The sequence below is a fragment of the Xiphophorus hellerii genome, chromosome 6 (assembly GCF_003331165.1).
Source record: "Xiphophorus hellerii strain 12219 chromosome 6, Xiphophorus_hellerii-4.1, whole genome shotgun sequence".
NCBI classification, from domain to species: Eukaryota; Metazoa; Chordata; class Actinopteri; order Cyprinodontiformes; family Poeciliidae; genus Xiphophorus; species Xiphophorus hellerii.
In genome coordinates this window covers 12,376,763-12,400,890 of record NC_045677.1, presented here as the reverse complement: position 1 = coordinate 12,400,890, position 24,128 = coordinate 12,376,763, and the positions used below count along the sequence as shown (strand labels likewise).

The 24,128-nt window shown below is 39.3% G+C and overlaps 1 protein-coding gene across 1 annotated transcript in view; it reads right to left on the bottom strand.

Annotated features, from left to right (window-relative positions):
* The window catches only part of LOC116721682 (protein unc-13 homolog A), a 43,617-nt gene that overhangs the window by 13,689 nt on the left and 5,800 nt on the right, over positions 1-24,128 (bottom strand). Inside the window, exons 2-29 of the mRNA XM_032565566.1 lie at positions 23,290-23,319; positions 22,999-23,098; positions 21,461-21,578; positions 21,267-21,390; positions 20,495-20,565; positions 18,643-18,697; positions 18,226-18,255; positions 16,843-17,056; positions 13,950-15,026; positions 13,157-13,259; positions 10,991-11,034; positions 9,826-9,904; positions 8,566-8,571; positions 8,392-8,466; positions 8,062-8,281; positions 7,222-7,449; positions 6,605-6,746; positions 6,290-6,459; positions 6,005-6,120; positions 5,671-5,834; positions 5,402-5,555; positions 3,773-3,841; positions 3,484-3,573; positions 3,073-3,207; positions 2,811-2,938; positions 2,333-2,418; positions 1,244-1,370; positions 1,052-1,148 (exon numbers count right to left, since the gene is read on the bottom strand). Coding sequence (XP_032421457.1) covers positions 1,052-1,148; positions 1,244-1,370; positions 2,333-2,418; positions 2,811-2,938; positions 3,073-3,207; positions 3,484-3,573; positions 3,773-3,841; positions 5,402-5,555; positions 5,671-5,834; positions 6,005-6,120; positions 6,290-6,459; positions 6,605-6,746; positions 7,222-7,449; positions 8,062-8,281; positions 8,392-8,466; positions 8,566-8,571; positions 9,826-9,904; positions 10,991-11,034; positions 13,157-13,259; positions 13,950-15,026; positions 16,843-17,056; positions 18,226-18,255; positions 18,643-18,697; positions 20,495-20,565; positions 21,267-21,390; positions 21,461-21,578; positions 22,999-23,098; positions 23,290-23,319 — 4,052 coding nt within the window. The remainder of the gene's footprint in view (positions 1-1,051; positions 1,149-1,243; positions 1,371-2,332; positions 2,419-2,810; positions 2,939-3,072; positions 3,208-3,483; positions 3,574-3,772; positions 3,842-5,401; positions 5,556-5,670; positions 5,835-6,004; positions 6,121-6,289; positions 6,460-6,604; positions 6,747-7,221; positions 7,450-8,061; positions 8,282-8,391; positions 8,467-8,565; positions 8,572-9,825; positions 9,905-10,990; positions 11,035-13,156; positions 13,260-13,949; positions 15,027-16,842; positions 17,057-18,225; positions 18,256-18,642; positions 18,698-20,494; positions 20,566-21,266; positions 21,391-21,460; positions 21,579-22,998; positions 23,099-23,289; positions 23,320-24,128) is intronic.

The following is a 24,128-nucleotide window of genomic DNA, read 5'->3' as shown; positions in this document are numbered from 1 at the left end:
GAAGCTGCCTTGGGCAACAGTAATTGGACCCAAAGGATCTATGACATATGATATGGGAGACTCTTCAGCTGCTTCATATCGATCTTCTTGCTGTGTGGGTCCGTAGGTGTGAGACGGCGAGCGTGAGCCATTGCATCGTACGTGTGTGTTTACACTAACTCGCACTGGAGCATCTGCTGTGTTCCACAGTGAAGCGTTTTCCACAAGCTTTTGCTATCTAGTCATCATCGATTGCATTGAGGCCTCCAATCTGCTGCTCACAGCTTGGAATGTGCGGAGTAGCAGAATTGAATTTGCATAAGAGAAAACCATGAATATTTTACTTACTTTTAGGGGAGCTTATCTTGGAGATCACATCCAAGTTGCTGCCTCAGCAGAATTCAATTTAAATTACTTACATGTTACTTTCCAATACTTGCCTAGGCTTTTAAATGTGAATTATAGGGTGTTTTCACCGGTAGACTGGGTTCGATTGGGGACCAAAATTGCAACAACTGTTACATTTTCAGATGGTGCGGTTTGTTGTCACACAAACCAAACCCTTTGAGAGACCTCTTCCAATCCACTGAGGGAAACAACACGGAAACCTCAGAAGAAGATGCTCAGAACAACTTCCTCCTTCAAAAAATATAATCATAAATGGAGTTTACCGGTTGTAGGATTTCTCTTTAGTCTCTTTAGTAAAAAGACCACAAGCCACTTCTCTCTAGCATGAGTTTTTGTTTTGGTTATATTTACCCAGAATTCCCTATAGTCCGCTTCCTGTTTATGGAGCTGTCTAAGGTCCACTTGCACCCACATATTAAGCTTAATTGCACCAAAGCTCACCTTAATAGTGTCGAGACCTAGGTTTTTAAGTGGACCAGAGTTCGGTTTTTTGGTCTGCATCAGAGTGTGATTCACACCTCCCCAAACAAACCGTACTTTCTATACAAACAAACTAGGACCAACACATAGCAGTGGATGATTGTGATGTGGAAGTAAAGGAATGGATGGGTGTGATTACCTAGAAATTTCATAGCATTGTGTTTTTTTAAGGTAAAACACTTACCCCATCTTTCTTGTCTCTCTCCAGTGCGCCATGGAGAAAATCTCTGGAAACTTCCTCGTTTTCGTCCAACCACATGACGACGAATGGCTCGAACCAGCTGCACAGCGAAGAGCAAACGGGTGCAAGATAAATCTTCCCGTCAGGGTGGTAAATAGGACAGGAGAGGTGTCTTGCAACATAGAAAGCACTCACGCTGGATAATCGGGTACGTGCTTCTGGAAAGTGGGCAACTCCTTGCAGTACTCATTATAAAGCCACTTCACCTTGAAGTGCAAATTCATGTAGTCTGCACTTTTACACAGGCGGTTCTTCTCATGCTCTAAATATCACACAGGAGGACAGAATAAGGAGAAGCCCACATTTTGTTTCTTTTCACACAAACATTGTCTTGTTAAAGTATTTACACCCCACTGGCTTTTTCACACATTCTCCTGCTACAGTCAAACATCAATGTACTTTATAGGGATTTTGTGCGATAAAGCAGTGTACAACTGTGAAATGGAAGAAAGATGTAAAATGTTATTCAAGATTTTTATAGATAACATATGAACAGATAGGCACCAGCACACTTGCGATCCCAGTAGGTACAAGCATGTATTATGATTGATGGATGAAATATGAGTACTATCCTTAATTTATCTACTCTGATACTGCTAAATAAAACCCATGACCATTAATTGCTTTCAAAATTCACCAAATTAGTAAATACGTGACTCTGAAGGAGCTGCAGAGATCCACAACTCACATGGAAAAATCTGTTAATAGGACAATTATTTGTCTGGCCTTAATAGAAGCGAGTCAATAAGAAATCCAAAAGATGTTTTATTTCAAGGTTTTTACTTATTTAACCAGGTGAGTTATTAATAACAAATTCCTATTTACAATAATAACCTGGCAAAAGTGAAAGAAAGTCTGCCACAAGAAAATTTCAGTTTAAATGGGTAAATCTGAATTGTAACTCAAAAGAGTTGCAGTTATACTTGCAGCAAAAATTTACGCCACATCTTTCAGATTTTTATTTGATGATTATAAGATTACAATGCATAAAAATGTTTCAAAACTTTAATTTCACTTCCCAATTATGTACAACTTTCTCTTGGTTTATCACATAAAATCCCAATAAAATACATTGAAGATAGTGGTTGTTATATGACAAAACACAAAAAACTTTAAACGCAAAGTAACTTGCAAGCCACTGTATAATTAATAATTAATTTATCTTTGTTTTTTTGATTTAAGAAACAAAGAGATAAATACTATTCTATGATATTTACAACTTACCTTCCATGGCGTATTTCATATCTTGTGCAAACATGTTCCACATGACTTCAGCACTGATCTTGCCCACATTGAGTTCTTGGGGAAACCTATAAGAGACAATGAAGCAGTTGTGACTATTTTAATCTTGAAATCCAGTAATGGTGCTGTGTTACTGAACAAGAGGCTCATTTATATCCATCAGCACTTTTTCTGCATATATCTAGAAACCACAGAACTCTAAAATCTCTTGAGGAATAAGGAAATAAACAAGTGCAATTATCCTCATTGTTTCTCAAAACAAAGCCCATGGGCTCTTTTAAATTAATCATCATAAATATAAAAATAAATGTCTTTTTTTTTTACTGGTTTCCTTTTTAAAAAGCTAAACTGCTTTCTAAACCAAGGCAGGTTCACTGTTGTGAACAGTTTCCAATAAAGCTGCTATCTAATAATACTTTTCATAGTACAACTACAATAGATGCAATGGAAACATACTCACTGATTAAGGCAAGGAGTGTATGAGTTCTTATCTTCCTCTATTATGGAAACAATCAGTGTGATGAGTTTTGACCAGAAGTCCAGATTTTTGATGCTGGGACCCTGTTCATCTGGAGGGACGGCTTTCGACTGCAAACAGAAAGATGAATGAGAAAGGCGACACACATGAGGAGTTTATAAAGACAACGAGGGAAGAATATGGACAGAGATGTGCATGAGCGCTGACCGGGCAATATGGACCTGCTTCATATGTATAAACTCACCGGGTCTGTCTGATATTCCCTGTTGTACAGGTCGTGGCAGTTGTTGAAGATGTACTCGTAGGTAGAGTTGAGACAGGCTTTTACACAGTCCTTCACCACCTGACTTGCCCTGGGGGGACTCTGCAACTCCTGGACCTGAACACAAACAAGAAGAACCATATGGTGGAGTCAAAACAATGCCATAATGTAGCTGTCAGACTCACAGCGCCTCAGCAGGAGGCTATCTCACAGTAGATTTATCCAGAGGCAATTGACATGTAGAGATCCAGTTTCATGCTTGGCAAAGTTATACTGATTCAGAATATATCTCCCAGCTAATTTCTAAAAATTATTCAATCTGCCGTGTTTAATTAGAAGCTAATATTTTCAAAAGGTGCAAAAATAGCAACTTTCAAATGTGTGTGTGCTCACCTTCATCCTGAAAAATGTGATGCTCGTCAGCAGGTCGACAGTAGACTTAAGGTCTTGTAGTCTTTCAGGACTGCTGGCGGGGAAGTTATTCTTGTGGCGCCGACAAACAGAAAGGCCGTAAGAAAGTGCAACATCACCATAAATACCCACAACGCTTTCATCACAGTCTAAAAACACCTATGAATCCCTAAAAATAGCCCATGCAGACGCAGTCAGCGGGAGACGGATAATCAACTGCACTCGTGAGGCTGCTTAAAGCAGCGTGTAAATTAGAATCAGCAGTAAGTACCCGATACATGGACAGGTCGATCCTCAGGGAGTTGTGAAGCTGATCCAGCAGTTTGACAAACCGTTCTTTCTGCAGAGAAAAACAGAGCAGCTGTTACTGTCTAAAAGCACAAAGCCAGGCCTGGGTTTATTAGGCCTCACATTGTCTCAGTGCACATGAACACCTCAGTTTTGATTCTTGTAAATTTTCTGAGTGCTGCACTTAAGCTGTTCTCAGTTCTGCTTTTTATGTTCCTCTAAATTAATGTTTCAATTAACAACAAGATAACTGAGCTTTGACATTCGTAAATTGAGTCAGTGATCTATTTTTAGATCACTGTGCATCTAAAAATAGAATTTTTGCAATGAGTTATTTCCAGTGTCTAATCTTTTTGACATTTTGGTCTCTTTTAATCTAAAGAATGTGGTTATAGAAACTGAACGAGAATCAAATTTTTCATTAGCTGTCTAATTGTATGTTAGCCTAAGCCACATCTGATTACCCAGTCTGAGCCATCATGACACCACCTACCGAACTTTCAGTGGAGCTGAATTCAAACTGAGAGAGAAAAGTTTCCCATCAGTCATGGAGAAACCTGATCGACTTTTCTAATTTGTTTGTGGAAACTGTATTCTTGTTTGGATCATACATTATGCTACAAGTTCTTTCAATGTTTTCTATTTCTTCAATGTCATGGGCAGGTGCTAAAGGTTACTTAGCACTTTTTTAGCTCTCCAAATGATCCAAAGTGAAATCCCTCCCAAGTCGTCTGGTGACCTGGTCAGAACAGTCAGCCTGCCGGTCTCAGAGTGATCTCAGAGATGAAGGCGGGAACAGCATGAGCAGACCCACAAACTTGTGTTAGGAATGAGATGATGAAATAGCACAAAGTATGGCTGCCTCTGTTTTCATGGTGTCGCTATAGGGGTTGAAAGCTGACAGATTAAGGCAGGTTCTAAAGGTGGATTTCGCCACCTTTTTCTCACTCAAAATAAACAAAAGGTTAAAAGTTAGACTGTAAAACCCTGTTCTTTAATCACTCATAAAAGTATTGATAAATATAGGCTCTTTAATCATTTTAGAAAAAAAAAAATCCAGTTTCCTCATCAAGAATCTTCTGTTTTAGCTGCACTCTGTAGAATTAAAGTGCAATATATCATTTTTATTTTTGATGCAATTTTTTAGTTTTTTTTGTTAATCTTTGGTAAATAGATAGGTGTAGATCTTAGTTATACTGATACACTTCTTGCTTTTTTTCATCTTTAAATTAAGTGTTGATTACCAGACACTTAAAATACCAAAAAAACTTAAATGAGAATTCAGATAAATATACTGTAATTTCCTTGCTTCTTCTTATGCTACGGAGATTACTCAATGGAAAGGTCAATAGCTCATCTTTCTGACTGATTTTAACGTTATTAGACTAATTGATATTTGAGAGACAGTTTATCACATTGGTTTATGAACCAAAATATGATTAAACATAGTTTAACCAAGTCAAGAGCAGCACAGTACATGTAGTTGACCACGTACAGCTCCAGAAGAATCACATTTACTTGTTTCTTAAAGGGTTTTTTAAAAGCACCATCATCCATTTATCACATATCTCCTATAGCAGTTTTTTTTCTTCTTTTTTTTTCTGGGACTTACGCCAAAGTTTGATGCAGCGAATCTGTCCGAGGCAGAAACATTGTTGGAGGATTGGGTGGTGTGGGCGTAGTAGGCGTTGATGTTGGCGAGGAGGGTGCTCATCACAGCTGGCACTCCTGGGCACATGTACTTAGATGACAAGCAGGCAAAGTGGCTGTTGGGAGAAAATTGTAATAATAATATTTTCTCTTCTTTCCCCACTTTTTATTCTTAGATATCCAGTAAACTAAACGTATGGCTCAACGTATTAATAAGTTTTAGGTACTGACGTCATGGCCTGGTAGATGGACTCTACTCCATATCTCATGGCAAACTCATCCACGATCTCCTGTGCAGTTTCATCAAAGTACACCTTCCAGGCATCATCACCTTTGGCTTCTGGGATCTTTACTACACCTCCATTTTGGTCCTCAGTGGTGTACTGGAATAAGTGCTGAGCACAGACAAATAAAAAAGTTAATGCATTTTAATGTCTTAAGATATTCTTTTTAACAATATTAGTAGCAACTGTTGTATTGGTAAAAAATGTCTTATTGTTGCATGCTTAATGGTGTAGCTAAAACAATCGAGATGATAACAAAACTATTTCTCCGTCACACTGACCTCGTGCAGACAGGTGTACTGGACATGGTAAGGAGCTACAGTCTCTTCTCCTTTGATTTCCACACTTATGTGCATCCGGATGGCCCCCGACACGGCAGACTTATCTGTTCTCTTATCTGTTACATAAATATGAGATACACACACTTCATTAGTAGGGTGAAATCTCCTGGATCTACAACAGACAAGCTTTTCAGCTATATGCTTCTCCGGCTCTAATCTCCTGGTGACTCACTGCTCCTGTCATCCATTTCTAATCCTCTCCCAGCGTTATTGCGCAGAACTCACCCAGGTTGTACCAAACATCCATTTCCCCGCTCAGAGTGCGCACTTCAATGATGGTCTGACCCAGGAAGTCATCGCTCTCACGTTTGAACCTCTGTTTCACACGGGACTTGATGTCATCATCTTCGTCCCAGACGCGGACCTTGATCCGGTCGGAAGAGTTGTGGCACTCACTGGACGAGACCGAAGCAACACAAATATCAAAAATTAGGAATCTTAAATTCAAATGCTAGCAAAAATGAAACTTAATTAAACGATGCTTTTTAAAGTGAGCATAAAATGATGTCTAAATCTGTCATAGTTCGCTGCAGTACTCACAAGTGAAAGCTCTCTTCCCAGACTGGGTTCAGGTTGCCATAAATGGTTTTGGTCCTTTTCTTTGTCTTTCCAACTTGGACAGTTACATAAGGATCACTAGAGCCTGTTTTGTCTTTAGCCTGAAGACCTTGGGCACAAGCCACTAAAGAAAGAGACCATAAAGACACAGCTAAACACACTGACAGTATAGGATACGTCTTACTATAAAACAACAATCAATCAACAATCATTTTGCTATATTATTTTAGTGGATTTTCACATCTGCACTAAGGCAATAACACAACTGAAACCAACATAAAGTACTGCACATTTGTCAAGTGGAAACATAACATTGAATTTTTTCCACAGATAAAAATCTGATAAGTGTGCTATGCATGCAGGTTCAGTCATCTACATTTTGATGCCCCAAAATTAGATGCACAAAGTAGTAGTGGTAATAATAGTAGTTGCTGGATCCTAAATAGTTGTGAAGTACGTGACTGCAGTTAGCATGGCTAGGTGAAAGTTTTTTACATAAATCCAACTGAAACATTGTGGTAAGACTTAAAACCTGGACCACCTGTTCAGATAGATGCAGGTTTCTGTGACCTTCTTTTCCAAATGAGTCTAAAACAAACCTGTAATGCTAATCTTTGCCGACCACTTGGAGGTCCCGTCGAGCACGCTCTGTTTGATCTGTTTCATGTGCGTGCTGTGCGTCGTCTTGTCCAATCCAAACACTTCTTGGATTAGCTCAAAGATCTCTGGTTTATTCCTCTCTCTGATCTTCATGCGGTCCTTCAACACCATTATGATGTTCTGCGTCCGATCCTCTGCGCCGTGCTTGGAGCTCTTTTCTGCGGCTCCTGATGTGGGAAAAGCGTTGCAATGCAGGAGGACAAGTTGAAATTGTGAATATTTCTTGCACAGTACCTCATCCAATATTTCCAGGCAATAACTCTCTTTAAAGCTCCATTCTTTAAGTAGCAACAGATTAAATTTCAATGTCTTTGGCAGCTTTTGGCTGCTTCCAAAACCAAAACCATCTAATTATCCCACTTAACCACCAGATCTGATTATTGAGTGGCTGTAAATAGTGGCACAATTTGGGCAACATATTTTAAAACAAGCCCTTTGGAGCCAGGAGAAATTCATTAAGCATATCATTAAAGATGGTAAAATCAAGGCAGCAGCTTAAAAGTCTCTCGTTGTTGAGCAAAATTAGAAAAAAACAGTTCGTATGATAAGTCTGTGGGGAGACGAGAGAGGAAAAAGGAGGCCGGGTTGTGACAGCACATTACTCAGCAGATAAATTGGAAAGGAAGAGGGAGGAGAATGTGCGAGTGGATAGAGGACAAGAATAATGGGATGTCAATCTGGCACCAGGAAGCAGAGTTTGGGTGGAGGACAAGGTGGATGCTCATAATTAAAGATGCGCATGCTTGTGTGCTTGTGTGCAAATATCTGTGTGATCTTACTCTGCAGACAGTCGGCATTAAGCAGATCCTGGCACTTTTCGTGGCATTTAACGCCGCACTCAGAGCAGCGCATGCCCTGCCGCGCGATCCCCCACAGCAGCCCCTCGCATTCGTAGCAGTATGTGGGGGTGGTGGCAGTCCACACTTCAAAGTTATGTGGAGTGGTGGAGGAGATGGGGTAAATTAAAGCCTGCAGGGTCTTTTTGTACACGTGGCTCTTCTGCAGGCACAATGATGGGGGGGAAAAAAGACAAGTTTTATTCCTGCAGAGATAATTTTCCGGAAAATCTTGAGAACTGTGACAAACAGCTGTGAGCAGAGAAAACCCACCAGCTCCTCATTGCCAAGAGTGGTTGAAGCCATGGCCGAGGTGATTCCAGCTTTGCGAGAGTTCTGCACCAGAGACTGGAAGCAAGAGAACAACAAAATAACACACACTCACATCTGAATATCTACAACAGTTGTGTTTTTCTGGATGATATTAAATGATAATTAAATACTCACCATAGCCTAATGAGCCCAGGCCATAATCAAACACAGACAGAAAAACAAAAGGAGATAATTGTTTTAAATTTTCTTTTCAATGGCAAGTGTTAATAGCATGATTTCAATATCATAATATCCACAAAACTCTCCTTTGTATTTAAAATACCAGAGTGCCATCTAAATTCTTTGATATATTTACCTGTTGTACAAAGTCCCAGAGTTTCAAATATTATAAAGCAAGAGACACCTCAAAACAAACAGCACACTGACAATCCGAGAGTAATAAGGGCCAGACTTAAGAAAAAAAATCAACAAACCTGTTACTAAGGTTACTGAACATTATATTTAGTATCATCAAGTCTATTTTTAAAAGATTTACCCCATAACTATTCTAAACAGGACAAAGTCAACACACTCAAGTTGGCAAGGTGAGGAGGGAACGAATTTTTTAACACCTTTCCTCTACATAAGAGTTTCTGATTGGGCTATTAAATCAAGAAAAACAGACGCTTGTTACTTAAGTTTCTGGCTATTAAGAAAAATATTGCATGTGCTGCAAACTTCTCATCACTTTTAAAACACGATGGAAAACACTAAGGCAGGGTGTAGCAGCATCGTGGTGCGAGGATGGATTATTCTTTAACAGATTCTGGGATTTTGTGAAAAGACACAATATCAAATACATAACTAAATGTGAATAAATCTTTGATTAAAACCTGTTTCAGTTCTGCGGAAAATTAGGACACAGAGAAAGGTACAACTTTCAGTACAACAACAACTTGGAGCAAAATGCCAAAGAGGCAACCCCATGAGCTAATGAATTTGTGAGGAGGATCTGTGGAGATTAATAGTAGAGTTTGGGTGTGTTTGTCTTTTTTCTTTTTGTTTTTCTCATTTATAGTGTTTTTTCCAATTCTAAAGTCTCAGAAATGGTTGATTTTCTTTGTTAATAAGAAATTTCATCAGGATAAGTAGGAAAGAGACAAGAAGCTCGGTGAGGTTCATTTAAAGTCTCTCTGGAATCCCGTTTCTGATCAAACGGATCAGTAAAACTCATGTTGTGGTTTCATGTACCTCATGTTACATGAGGTACATGTAACAATTTTAACCCCAGATGGAGAGACAAAAAATAAAAGAAATTTGTTATTTTTTGAAATTGTATTGGTATACAATCTTTAAATACTAAAACAAATTGACTACCATCTGCTTCAAGATTTTAATCAATACAAGTGTGGCGTATATCGTGCTTTGTGTGTTTGCTTTCTTGTCGTTTCTCACCAGATCTCTGACGAGAGGAATTGCTTTTCTCTTGCGAAGGTCAGGCATGCTGTCAATACTATAGAGCGCACCTCCCATTCTGTAAAAACACAATGTCACATCAATATATATTTATTAACATGGTAATAGCTCTTTCTAGCTGGTGAAACACAACAAAAACAATGTAGCCATGAAATAGTGTTTGAGCTTGAGAAGCTAATGTATCTATTTTTAATCACTGCTTCTAATGCTATGTAACATGAGGACTTCTCAAGGACTTAACTGGAAAATTTAATTACCCCAGCCTCCTCCTCTCAAATACTAATCACAGCTCTCCACACTCCTTTATATGATTGCTTTTTTTTTTTTTTTTGGCTTACTCGTTAATTCTTCAGAAGGCATCTGCAGTTTTCACAACTAGATCCGCCTTAAGTGCAAATAGCCCTGCAGATAGAAGTAGCTTTGCGATATATAAAAGATTCCTATTCAGATTCCATTTCAAAATTCCATACATTTTGCATTTTTTAATAATCTTTTGAACATTTGAATATGATATATTTTTTCCTGAACTGATTGTACAGAGTTTGGGATTTATTGTCTGAAACAATCCAACACTGAAGCTGGCTTTGGATTTCACAGTGTGGTAAAGAAGTATTTTGCTGATTTTTATTATCTGTACTAAATTAGATCAACTCTCTTTCGAAATTTTGACAGGCTTTCATTTTTGCAAACATTTCAATAACAGTAGTTTGAACACTAAACTAGACCCAACATAACAAGAATAGTTTCACTGGTTTAAATGTTTATTTAGAATTGTCTAAAGACCAAACAACACAGTCACAGAAATGTCCTGTGTATGTTTGAACGTTATTTTACAATCTGTAATGAAAATAGTAAAATACTAGTGCTTAAAATGTTGAACCTGAAGTTGGATGTGAAATATTAAAGAAAAAAGATGCAATTTAAAAAGAAATCTATATCTAAAAAATAGGCAAAATTTGACCAATTAAATCTTTTTCCTTAATTATAGAAACATAAAAGATTATATATTTTGGAAACTGACTAATTTCTGTACTCATTTTGTTTTACAGAAAAAATGATCAAACTTAATATTAGTCAAGACTGTATATGAATTCTGTGTGTACAATATTTTACATGACAGAGAAAATAATTAGGAAGTACTGACCCTCCTTTACCAAACCACAGCGAGCTGGAGGTCTCTCCTCGAGCCTACGCAAAAACAGAACAAGAAGAATAATGTCAAACACAGAAAAACTTTGTTTTCAAGTTTGTACCTGCAGTTTTTTTTTTACCCCTTATCCTATGAATCCAATAGCAAAGCTTTTTTTAGGGTCTTACAAACTTACTTTCTATGATACTGTTAAAGAGAAAAAACAGGGCTGAGCCAGAAATGTCACAATTTTGGTCTTGCAGTCGCTTTTGACACAGTTGACTTAATTGACCGGCTCCAGGACATGGTTATTATCTCCTGTCAGGTTCTAAATGGGTTTCATTCATACCTTTCAGGCAAAAGACAAAGACGACAAGATCAAGTCTGAATCTAGAAGTTTTCTCAGGGTTTAGCTCTGGGATGTAATCTTTTCATCGTCTAATACAGTTTGACTCAGGAAGAAATAATGTTTTTAATATTTGTCATGCTGACGATAAGAAGCTTTATTGCTCCTTTAATTGAAGTCCACTAAATACCACGTCTTTCCTTCATTTTTGATGGATGCCCTAACCAGAATCAAGCTGTATACAATGTATAAGAAAAATGAAGTACGTCACTTTATTCACAAATCACTTTTCACAATTGGAATCACAAACTGCTTTACAGTAAAAAATATAAAATATAAAAAAAACAAAGCATCAGATTGACTTAATACACACAACAGACTAAAACTAGTAAGTCACATGGTCCCTGGGTTTATGTTAGCTTTTTTCTTTTTTTAAACACTTGCTATAAATACTGTTGAATTTAAAGAGACAGGAAGCCTTGTTATTGCCCCTAAATACTGCCAGTCTGCAATCAAGAAAAACCTTGACAAACTGGGATTAACATAGCCATACTATGAAAATCCTGGTTGTTTTGACTCATCCATTGTGTCTTGGTTCCTTCAACCGAAAAACATTTGCAAGCTTTGAAGTCTTGTCTCAAAACTGGAAGAGGAGATTATATTTTACACATTTAACTCTTAACACTTTCTTGCATTTAAATAAGAATGAGGTTGATAGGTTTTTAACTTCCACAAAATAGAGACAGAACAAAACACCCACTGTAGTCTTTTTGCAGTGGCTTTCAAAGTTCTTTTTAAAATTTCAGCCTTCACTTTTTAAGACTTTGATGATTCTGCAAGGGCAGAATCATCTCAAAAGTTAATTGAATATTTTATAGTGGGTTTTATCATATATGGCTTCTCGAGACCCACTTTTATATGTTTTCGTTTCCAAATATTTTGTGCTTTTACCTGTAAGATATGTTACATACATAAACTTTAGTTGCTTACTCATGCTACCCAAACATTGAAGCAATAAAGCTGCCATTTATAATCTATATTTCTAATCTTTAATTCTTATAAAAGTGCAGCCTATCAGGATAATGTGGGACAGCTCTTGCAAAATACAACAGAAGGGATCAAATTGCTGTGAAGGTGAATAAACAAAATGAAAGTGTCTGTAATGTCAGACAGGACTTAGGACTTCACCGATTCTCAAACATTCAGGCTGCACCTACCTGTCAGCATGCTCCAATGATGGCCGAGCAAAGTGCATGTGAGTATCGCTATGGCAATGACATGAAACTGGAAAGAAAACAAAGTGGGTCGGCACAAATAAACAAAAAAAATAAAGACAAGGAAAAGGAAGCCAAATGTACATAAAACGCAAAGAAACAAACATCAACAAAACATTGAAGCAAGTGATTAATTCTTTGCACAACTGAATTCAAAATGTAATGATTAAACAAAATATGCAAGTGAAAACCAAGCAAGCAAAAACTGAAAAGTGCTCAGCTAAATCAAGCCATGTGGTGCTCCACCCTAACTAAAATAAAAGCTTGCCTTTTGACAAGTATTAATATTTTAAGAAAGCTGAAAAGTATTAATTATAGAAGACATATGGCATCATGTCTGTTGCCTGGTGAACTGCAAAACTCAGGATCAAAATAGACTTCAGGAAGTCGCCGCACATATCTAACCTGCACATCAATATTGCACAGCGCATGAATATTTCAAAGACTTGGTAGAAACTTGTAGAGTCTCTTGAACTGGTGCATACTTAAATTATTGTCTGGAAATCAATCAGACCAACAGACCTGAAATTACGGCAGCAGGAAGCTGATCAGTGAGCTTACCTCTCGTAGCTGGTCTAAGACCTTGTTATAGAGCCTGAGCCAGTTCTCTTTGGCTCTGACGGCTGGATCCACTGGCTCCTTCGGCTCCTCTGGTACTGGAGGACTAAAGGAAGGGTATTTTATATTTAACAACAAAAAAAGCAATAGTGCACCATAGCGTGGTGCTCGAGCTGCAGTATGACAAAAGAGCCATGAAAAGGGAGAGTGAAGGATAGTGAAATATACTCTTTGTCAAGGATATATTTCATTTATTGTATCATTTATCATTTACCGTCATAAATTTTTAATTTCATAAAAGTTTTAATTTATTGTTGTCACAATAAAGTCCCATTAATGCTAAACCCTCCCAAACTGTCTGAATCGTCAGGATTATTAGTTGTACTAGTTTCTCCACTGTTAGCTCCATGAGAGCACTGATAAATAATAATAATTTTAAAAATATAATTAATTGTATTTTCTGTGTGATTAGCGCTTAGTGATAAAAATTACACTTTCATGTGATTGGTATAAAAAAGAAGCGTATAACAAATGGTGTGTTTTTCAAGAGAAGAATCTGTTTGTGGGGCTCCAATTGCTGTGTTATGCAGTCAGAGCCATGCAGTTACCAAAACAAGAAGTAATAAATAATTTTTATTGTCACTTTTATTGGTGTGATAATAGTACCACAAAATATTGTGATAAAACTTTAAGTCCATATCGCCCACCCCTATTAAACGGACACAAATCTAGTCACTGCTGTCATCTGTTGACAATTCAGTTCATCAGTTTCATTTCCATTCCCAACATTTCTTACCTTTCAGGTGGAACCTCCTTTTGCTCTTCAGGTGTCAGCGGTCTGCTCTCTTCATACTGCTCCTCTTTCTGCTCTGCAGGAAGATTCTCCTCCTCTTGAGCAGGGGGAGTACTAACTTCCTTCTCCTCCATCATCTCGTTTTCTAACCACTCTTCCTCAATCGGAGGAGCTGCGTCCTCAAGACTGGCTGGCTGTGTGGTAGCGGGATCGCTGGCGTGTGATTGTGGCACCGCGGAGGGCAGGGGCTGCTGGGATGGAGGACCTGTGGCAGTGGAGGGCGGCTGGGATGCCGAATTAGCCATGGTGGCCGGGTGTGAAGGAGGGACAGAGTTTGCTGCAGCGGACTGGTGCTGCTGAGGAACAGCTGACGTCGGTGGGTGAGCCTGTGGAGGCTGGGCAGCGGGAACTGATGACAGGAACGAAGAAGCCAGGCCTGTGACTGCAGCAGTCAGAGGTTTGGCCATTGAGAAGAAGGACGTGGCAGATGGGGCTGCTTGAGGTTGAGGTTGTGTCTGGGGTTGTTTGGGGGGCTGGGCCACTTGTTGGCCAGTAGGGGGCTGTGCTGTGGGAGGCTGAGCCTGATTGGACATTTGGTTGGGGGCTTTACCTGGAGGCTGTTGGTGTATAGAAGACTGTTTCTCCAGAGGAGGTCTGGAGTTGGGTACGTCAAGCATCGGCGGTGCGGTTGACGTTGGAGTGGGAGTGAACGGCGGCTCAAGGTCCTCACTGAGGGTCCCGTCCAGGTTGTACAAGTCCTCATCATCATACATCATCTCCTCATCCTCATATAGACCTTCCTCCTCCCCCTCATACAGTTCTCCGTCATCTCCCTCGTAGAGCGCGACCTCCTCTCCTCCGTCTTTGCTGTAGCCGCCCTCATCACTGTACGCCCCCTGGGTCTCATCGGGGTCCCAGTCCGGGGAGCCTTTGCTGTAGCTGACAGAGGAGTGGCAGGAGTGGTATGAGTCATTCTCGTCGTACGGGTCCCTCTCTCCGTACTCTCCTCCGTAATCTTCTTCACTCAACTGGCTGCTGCACCGGCTGAGCTCTGCAGAAGACGCATAGCTTCCGGTGGGGCTGGAAAGAAAGATAGACGACAGCAAGGAAAAGTTAGAATGCAGTAATATGTAGTAAACAGTCAGCCTCTTTGTGAGCTGTAACGTCAGAAATGATTATTGAGTGCTGTATTGACGCACTGTGGCCGGTACGCTGTGCTCCCCTCTAAACACCTTTTATGCGCATCTCAGAGCAGTAGAGAGAACTGCTGATGGCTAATCAATGAAAACATAGGAAGTACAAGGGTACCAGACAAGCAGAAAGAAACAGAGCAGAGCAGAAATATGCTGCTGGACAGCTGACAAAGAAAAAAAGGAGGAAATATCAAGAAATGAAACAACAACAAAAAACTAGCTTTGTACGTCTTGATGAATGGGGATTATTAAAAAACTTAGCACAGGCTCCTAGAGAGAAAGGAAGATGATGGAGAAGATAAGAAGACAGCAGGGGGCACAAAACAGAAGGAAGAGAGGTAGAGAGGGAGGGTGCGCACAGAGCTGAGTGGATGAGATAGAGAGGAGAAGGTGTGGGGATAGAGGGGGGATGCCCCTGTCCAATACACTCACACAAGCAGCTAATCTTATGTGCCGTATTGACCGTTAGACTGCCAGCTGAATTATTCATAGAGCGAGAGGTGGATGCATATTTTCATTCCCTCTCTGAGAAAAAAACCCACCCAATAAACGCTGAGAAATCACACAGCTCCGAAAATAACTAAGAAGGAAACAGAAACCGGTCTGGGTGGGCTAAAGAAAAGTTGACCAGTGAACAGACAACATCGTAAGATTTTATATTATAAATCCATTGAATTTGTTAATTGGAACCAGGCTCAGTTGTGTCACCTGGACACACAGGTGGAAACTATAAAGCTAATTTTTGACTGAACTCCATTCAGCTGTTTTTGTAATATTAAAAATGGCTTTTTGTGTATCTGTCAAAAAACTGAACCAAAGAATTTTTTTTCTCAATAATATTTTCATTTAAATTCCTTCTAGAGCCATTTGGAGGTCATGGTCATAGAAGTATATTGAGCAAAATACACTTTTAACGTCACCAAAAATGCACTTTCCCATTGCTTTCAAATTAATATATAAATAAACCTTTCTAACATAAAAAGACCCTTATTGATTAAAAAATAATAATCTCTCCACCTGGAATACCTATTGCAAAATCTGAATCTATTTGCTAAATAGGAAATTAAGTGTCCAACAATGCAAATTCATTAATGTAAAATTTGTGAACATTATTGAGTTTGTAAAAAATATCTACAAAAATGTCTTTTTTTTTTTTAACTGATTGGCATTTTAACCACTCATTTTAAGGAACAACGCTCTGGTTCAACCTGAATTTTAAGCTGACTGAAGCCCATAAAGAAGTGAAATATTCACTTTTAATTATTTTTGAATGCGCTTTCAGTCATTAAGTAGAAAAACCACTAATGTATATTTGCATAAATCTTACGGCACAGGTATCATGTTGCAAATCAATGAGAGAAATCAAAAATGTTTCCATAGCTGTTTTCTGTTTTCCTTACTTTTCCAGATATATCAAGACTACATGGAAACCCTGGCTAGAGGTCATTCAGAAAGAACTGGGTGAAATAAAACATAATTATTTAATTTCTTTTTTAAAAGTCAAGCATTTAGCCAAATATTAAATAATATGGGAGTCTCCTCACTGACTGTAACTCAGATCTGAATGTTTTCTGCAAAACTTTGCATTTCAAATTATTAACTAAACTTTTAGTCATTTTGGGAACTGAAAAGATTTCCTTTCTCACAGGCAAAGATAAACATTATAATGAAAGCACATATGACTAAATAAGGAAGGTGCAAACCTGATTGTCCTTTGATGGTGGTAGTCGAGATCTTGGTTGTTCCCAGAGCGTGGATACGACAAACTTCTGGAGCTGCGATGCTGGTGGCTGATGGGATACTGGTGGACAGAGGCATTGGGTTGGGATGTGCTGTAGTACGGAGGTGGAATGCTGTTACTGGTTTCACTGCGATAGTCGCTGTCCCTGTCGTCAACAGCGCTGTCTGGGTCCTCATCTACTCAAACACACAGAAATAAAAGGCAGAGGGAAGTGATAATAACAGTGAAGGTGAAAAAGAGTTAAATCGCAACCAAACCATTCTTTCCAATTCTGTCTGGTTGTCACACTTTCACAATTGAACCCTCTACACATTATTCATGGAAGATGGTGTTTATAGCTCAACAATTACCCTCCCAGAGGAAAGTGCTAATACAATTCTACAGAGTGAAGCAGTCAAAAGCCAAACTGGTGATCTATTAATCTTTTATGATAATCAATCCTCATCTTTGGCACTCTGAAAGCCAAATGACGTCTGCGACTGTTGCACTGCTGACTCCTTTAAAAGGCATCAGACTAAGTTTTAGATATCATCCCTGGTCCTGCATGTATCATTCTCTCTTTCTCCTTCTCTGTGTGAGAAACTTAATCTGCTCAACGTCTATCATTACCCCCTGCTCTTTCTTTTTTCCTCTGAGTTAACAGAAATGAATAGCTGCAGTTGTGTGGGTGAGTCTGACAGGCACTTATATAACACCATCCCCTGATCACAACAATGGGGGAGATGACAGAGAAAATCAGACATTTTTTGGACAAGATTTATAAGTTTTCTGTTTTGACTGTGGCAGAGCAAGAAATATGTATAAGTAATGTTCCTGTCTTCCTTTTAAATCACCCATAAATTAAATCTACTCCATGTTTAATCAAATAAAATGAAAACTGGGGAATAAATACCATTTTCCACAACCAGAAGTGACCGAAATGTAGGTAAAATATTTTTTCCTTCAAAGGCATTTGTGTAACTATCAAAAATATAATTTAGAATAAATCTGTACTCAATAGACATTATTTAATCAGATATTTTTTGAATCACTTTAGTGGAAATTCACAAAGAAGTGCAATCTGCTTGTGAATGTCCATCAAGTCCAACATATGTGAACAATTAGCATCTACTTTTGAATCGTATCACTGCTATTGATTCTTCAGATGCAGTGAGGCAATAAAAGTGATAAGGAAAAGACTCTTACTTTTTAATGATTTATCTAATTAACAGAGAACGTCAGATCCTGACGAGGCATCCTAAAAGCCCTTTCTAAATCAATAGATTATGCTGCACATTGCGAAAGACCATGAAATAATTTTCATTTAGAGATGAAAAACATTGAGTACAGAATATGGTGCACTTACTTTGCTGATCTCCCCACAGACTCCAGTTACCTGCAGAGAAACAGGACAGGGTTTGTATTGATCTTGACCTGAACTGGTACTCATACTCCGACACGCATTCCCGCCATCAGTGCATCAATGTTCCCCAATGCAGGCAGTGAATGGAAAGAGTCTCTCTAATTGCCTCAGACAGCTGGCTCAGCGAACTCCACAGACTAGACCAACAGCAGAAAATCGCAGGCAATCTCAAGGAGCTTGACTCCAGACATTTGATAGGATTATTGATCCTTTATGGTGCAGCGAACAAGACCTGTTTCCCCTCTAACACACAGCAACCCATGTGTGGCCAAACATAATATCAGAGGCTGAGTTAAAGCAATCTAATTACACCTAAATGGATAATTTTCAGTTTTGTACAATCAGCTGCAGGTTACTTACAACACTGGGTTCCCAGCACATGGAGAGGGCGTTCCTGTTCCTCCTGGTGTGAGTACTGCATTTGACAGAAGCATGACAGATGAAAACTTATTATTAAACACAAAGTTGGCTGGGGATCACAAAAATATGTATCATATATAAAGTTATGCACACAGTATCTTGGGAAATAATCGCCTTTCTCACATTTTGTCACCTTTAAACTACATCTTTCAATTTATTCTATTGAGATTTTATATTAACTGTGAAATGGATCAACAACAATGCATCCCAGAATATTTCCAAACTGAAATCTGAAAAGCTTAGCATGCATCCCAAACCTTTTGTGTGACATTTAAAAAAACAAACTGCTACTAATTTTCTTTCCAAATTACAGAAAGTCAAGAAAAGGTTTAAATGGTATCAACATTTAGGGTTTCCCCCAGAAAACTTTCTAAGCCCGGTGGTCGGGGTGCAGAGGCGGTCCACCAGCGGTCCACCGTGTTTTTGTATTAAAAAATGTTAAGTAGACAAGAAATGTAAAAATATTACTGGGTAATTATATGTTACGGGAAAACACCAGTGAAACGCTATTGAAACCCACAGCTAGTCTTAAAAACGACAAATCAAAAAATCCAATTAAAATGAATATTAATTATTTGCACTTCTGTTTAATCCAAATTAAGTCAGCAGCTCCAAAAGGCCCCCCACGGCTTCAGGGGCCCCATAAATGCTAATATTTTAACACAGACCACAGATGTATAAATGTAACAATTAAGGAGCTGGGAAGTTAATTTTGTAAAACTTCAAAGAACAGTATTCATAGTACGATTGTTTTGTTACCACAGCAACAATCTGATGCTGTGAGTTTAATCTTTGAGTTTGAGCTCTGTTCTTTCACAAATGCAAATTAGTAAACTGTAATTATAACTGATTGCTTTTTAGGTTGGATAATTAAATTACTTCCCCGCTCCCATATTAAATCTAACACAGAAGCTTTAAGAGGTGTTGATGTTTTTAGCAACAAAAGGGGCCCCTAAATCAAATTCTGCTCAAGGCTTCATACAGCTTTGGACCGGCCCTGCATGATCAGTAAAATCCGTTGCACTGCGCAGAGATGAGCAACAAACTGGATATTTAATTTGATCTAATGTGGCTCTAGTAGCTCTTCCATTTCGTGTCTGTTGAGTTTTTAATAAGAGTCACAGAAGCTATTCTGGTTGGTGGAGTTAATGGGACGAGATTTTTAGATCTCTGTGCAGTCGCGCGTATTAACTCTGGCTGACTAAGTAGACAACGCATTTGATATGGTTGATGCATCGTGTAACCGGAAAAATACTACTACTACTACTACTAAAATAATATAAAAACAGCGTGATGCGTGACTACGAGGAGAGCGCAAAACCTCCTCACTGGGCTGAACCTGCATGATGAGGTTAGCGCTGGTTCGTTAACCACTAACGCTCCGGGACATCGGGAACACAGACATAAACTTTACAGGGAAGACAGAGCCACACGCTGGGCAGCGTGTTGAGATGTAAACGCCGCATATAATTCTTTGTTCACAAAGAAAAATCTCACCGCTCCCTCAACGCTCACCTCTGAATTCGCGACTACAAGTTATTCCTGCGGTTCATATAGCTGCGCAACCAGAGCCTTGAGTTCTCCAAAGAAAAATAATTTCTCACAGGAATGCATGGCGGGCCGCCAGGCTTATAATACACTGGGGGAAACCCTGAACATTTATGCAAAGCACTGTGGAAAGTGAAGAAAGCGTTATGGGATTTTAGCAAGTATGATGCAACCTGCTCTCTGGCTTGTGCCTGTACTGCAGGATTATTTTTGGGGTGTTAAAACAAACAGGCTGACAGCTTACATCTTGGTCCCTCATGGCATTGAGCTGCTCCAGTTTTTTGGCCCAGTAGCGCGCCTCATCCTCAGGGATATCTGAAAACAATCATTCGGTCAAACTCTGGGTGACAAAATCTCTCAAAATAAGGTTCATCCAACTGAAACCCTTTGAATAATCCCACACAAAATTACCTGTCAGATAACACCAAAACATGGTGGAAAAACATCAGCTGTAATTATACTTTGGCCTGGTTCTGATGGTTCATTTTTTTAAACAACACAGAAATACAGCTGTAGATGCCTTGGCTTGACCTCACAACTCTATATTTAAAACTGTCCTGTTTTACTTACAGTCTCAGAGCCAACTCTCTACAAATAGGCAGGATGTGCATATTGAGGAGTCAGGTGTACATTATTGATTAGAGGAAGAGGAAACAGGATAGAAATGACACCTAATCAATGCTAAGAGGAACCCAGCTTGATCACTGAGAAGAAAAAGGACACAAACATTCTGTTGGTGCAAACTACACAACTAAAAAGTGGGTCAGGGTAGTTAATCAGGCAGTTTTTTGCTGCTCATTTGTCACTGTTTGCACTGAAAATATACATACAAATATAATTTATTTGCTCCAAACCCACTCCAAGTGATTTCACTGAACAGACATAGATAATTACTTACATTTACTAGGGTAACTACAGAAAAAAATGCACTACGCATTTTACTTCTACTTTGTTAAACAATGCTTTTCTTTCGTGAGAACAATTCTTGCTACTCTACCCACACTTGGTAGTCTCACCTAGTGGCAGTTCAAAGCGTGTATCAAGCAGCACCAGGTGTAGAGTGGGATCTTTGGTTCCACAGATCTCACTGTCAGCCATGATGACTTGAGAGTCCAACGTGAGCCACTCCCCAGGACCTTCCTGTGTACACAAAGATTGCAGGTAAAAATTGCACAAACCATTGAAGAATATAGTGGTGGTCATGGCGAACCTCATTTGACTGTCGGATGCTACGGAGGGGAATCCACACGGTGCCGACCATGGTGTCCCAGATTAACCCTTTGTTCCACATCTCCACTGTCAGGCCAAGATCCAGCCGGTTGATTTCACTACAGGAGAAAAAAATTAATTAAAAAAATTAAAAATATTAGGATATTATGAAAGCTTAAATTTGACAAAATAAATCATCAAAACAGAAGTAGAAACATGGAAACAGCTGGTCGACAAGTAAAAATGGTTTGATTGCTATGATGCAACTAAGGACTTTCCCTCTGGGTTTTATTCCATCTCCACATGGATCTACTGTGTTAGCTTCCTGTCTGAAACCATCTCAGAAAGTCGGTCTCGATCCAGATGTTTGGTCCGCACCAGGATTTGCATGAGTGCATTTACACCTGCACAAATGTCCAAACAAAGTCTGCTCCATTTAAAGCGAATCAAATGTGTCAGTTGTGTGAATACACCCTATTTTTTGTTTTTACTGTGGCTAACATACAGGCTGATACGTTTGGAGCAACTCCATAACAGTCCAATATAAATCCTATATTAGACAGCAGAGAGAAAGATGGAAAGTGATGAAGGAGTGATGACTAAGGGGAGGGAGGGAAAAGGTGATTGCATCGCCTGCCTGGAGGGACAAAGAGGGAAGTTTAATTAAGAAGTAAAGGGAGTAGACTCCCTATATCAATGTTACTTCTTTTTTCTGTAAGAGAAGTTTGATTTAAAGCGGTTACTGAGGGAGGAGTGGAGGGAGGCGAGTCAGTTTGAGGGAAGACATGAGTCCCTCTCTGTAGCCCAAATGTTACATAACACAGCTCCACTGATGCAACCCCAGTACAATGCTGCACGCCTCCAAACATCATACAGATGCAGAGGACTCCGCAGTAATCCTGCCTGCTGCAGCCCACATCCCGCTAAATGATTCTCACCCTTCACCGCCCATATGCTGCTACACCGTCAACACTGAGTCACTCCAACAGCCAAATATTCGCTGTTGTGTAATATTACCGCTTGCAACGAGATACCATACAACATCTGTGGAAATTTAAGATGAAATAAAAAAAAGATCAAAAGAGAAATATCTAGTCTAGAGAAGAAAGCTGCAGAGAGGGAATGGAGGGAGAGGAAAAGAGGAGCATTGGGGTTACTACAGAATGGGGAGAGAAAGAGGTGAGGCCAAGATGAAGATGAAGATGAACGGGGTTTTTGCAAGGGAAGTGACAAAGAAGAGAAAAGAAGGGGTGGAAGGAGGCCAAAGTTAAGAACGAGAATGAGAGAGAGGCAGAAGTATCAGATGAAAAAGAGTAGGAGACAGCTGATGAAGGTGGAGAGGAAGAGCTGCGAGAAACAATACAGGGATAAAGAGCACTTAGGATGAAGAAGTGGAAAGAAAGAGAGACGAAAGCTGATAGAAATCAAGCATTCGAGCAGCAGTGGAGGGAGAAGCAGAAGACGGTGAATGAGAAGAGGCTCATGATGAAGGCGTGTGAGAGAGAGAGAGAGAGAGAGAGAGGATACAAAAGGACTCACAACATGAAGTCCTGCTCCCAGCAGGGCAGGTTGCCCCTGACAGCAATGGTTGTGCTCTTCACATTTTGCACTTTTAGAGTCACATAAGTGTTAAACTTTTCTGCAAGGAGAAAAAGACAAAGAGAAGAACAGAAAATATCAGATGGAGAAAATAAATCTGCATTTTACTATTGAATATACATTCTGTTCAGCGACACGATCGCTAACTCTTTTCTAAAAAGATCTAGCCACAATCAAAACACAGATTCCTCATGCACCTCCTCCCATTATTTCGGTGAACCAAGCCCTTACCTTGGGGTCCATCCAGCTTGGCTTTCTTCACTGTGGGAACACAGAGAGGGACATGGTGACACACAGGAACACCATCTGTTTTCATGCTCACATGTCTTCTGTTTTCATACAGAGAGGGCGAACCAAGGAGGTTTGCAATGTACTAAAATAGCAGTCAAGGCGACATGTAGGACATTGAAACAAAACCTTTTTATTAAATGAAAATTTTAAAAATCTTTCTTCTGTTTAATTAGATTTTTAGCAAATACTTTGGTAGTGGGAAGGAAGTGTTTTTTATATATATTTTTATATTTATATTATATTTATATATTATATATATTTTTTATTTTTTTTTATATATATATAAAATATATATATATTTTTGTACCACACAAGGGGGTCTTTTTGTGGGCTCAAGTGTCCCTTATTTTTGAAAGTAGGCTGACAGGAAAGGGGGAAAGAGAGGGGGGAAGGCATGCAGCAAATGTCGCCGGGTCCGGGAGTCGAACCCGCGATGACTGCGTTGAGGACTCGAGGCCTCCAAACATGGGTCGCGCTATCCCCTACGCCACCACGGCATGCCCAGGAAGTGGTTTTTAAAATTTCTTTTACAAAATAAATATCTGAAAAGTGTTTCATGCATTTTGTATGTGTAATCATATGTTGTTTTGATACCGCTAAATAAAATCCTGTGTGACCTTCAGACAATCCAGCTGCTGTGTGAAGCTCTCTCAGGGCAGAGGTCATCAGTAAACAGGGACAAAGTTTAAACACCAAAATCTAGTGTTTATGGAGGAGTTGCAAAAAGAAACTCATCTTTTAAAAAACATGTTAAGAGTCCTAAAGTCAAAGGAAGAATG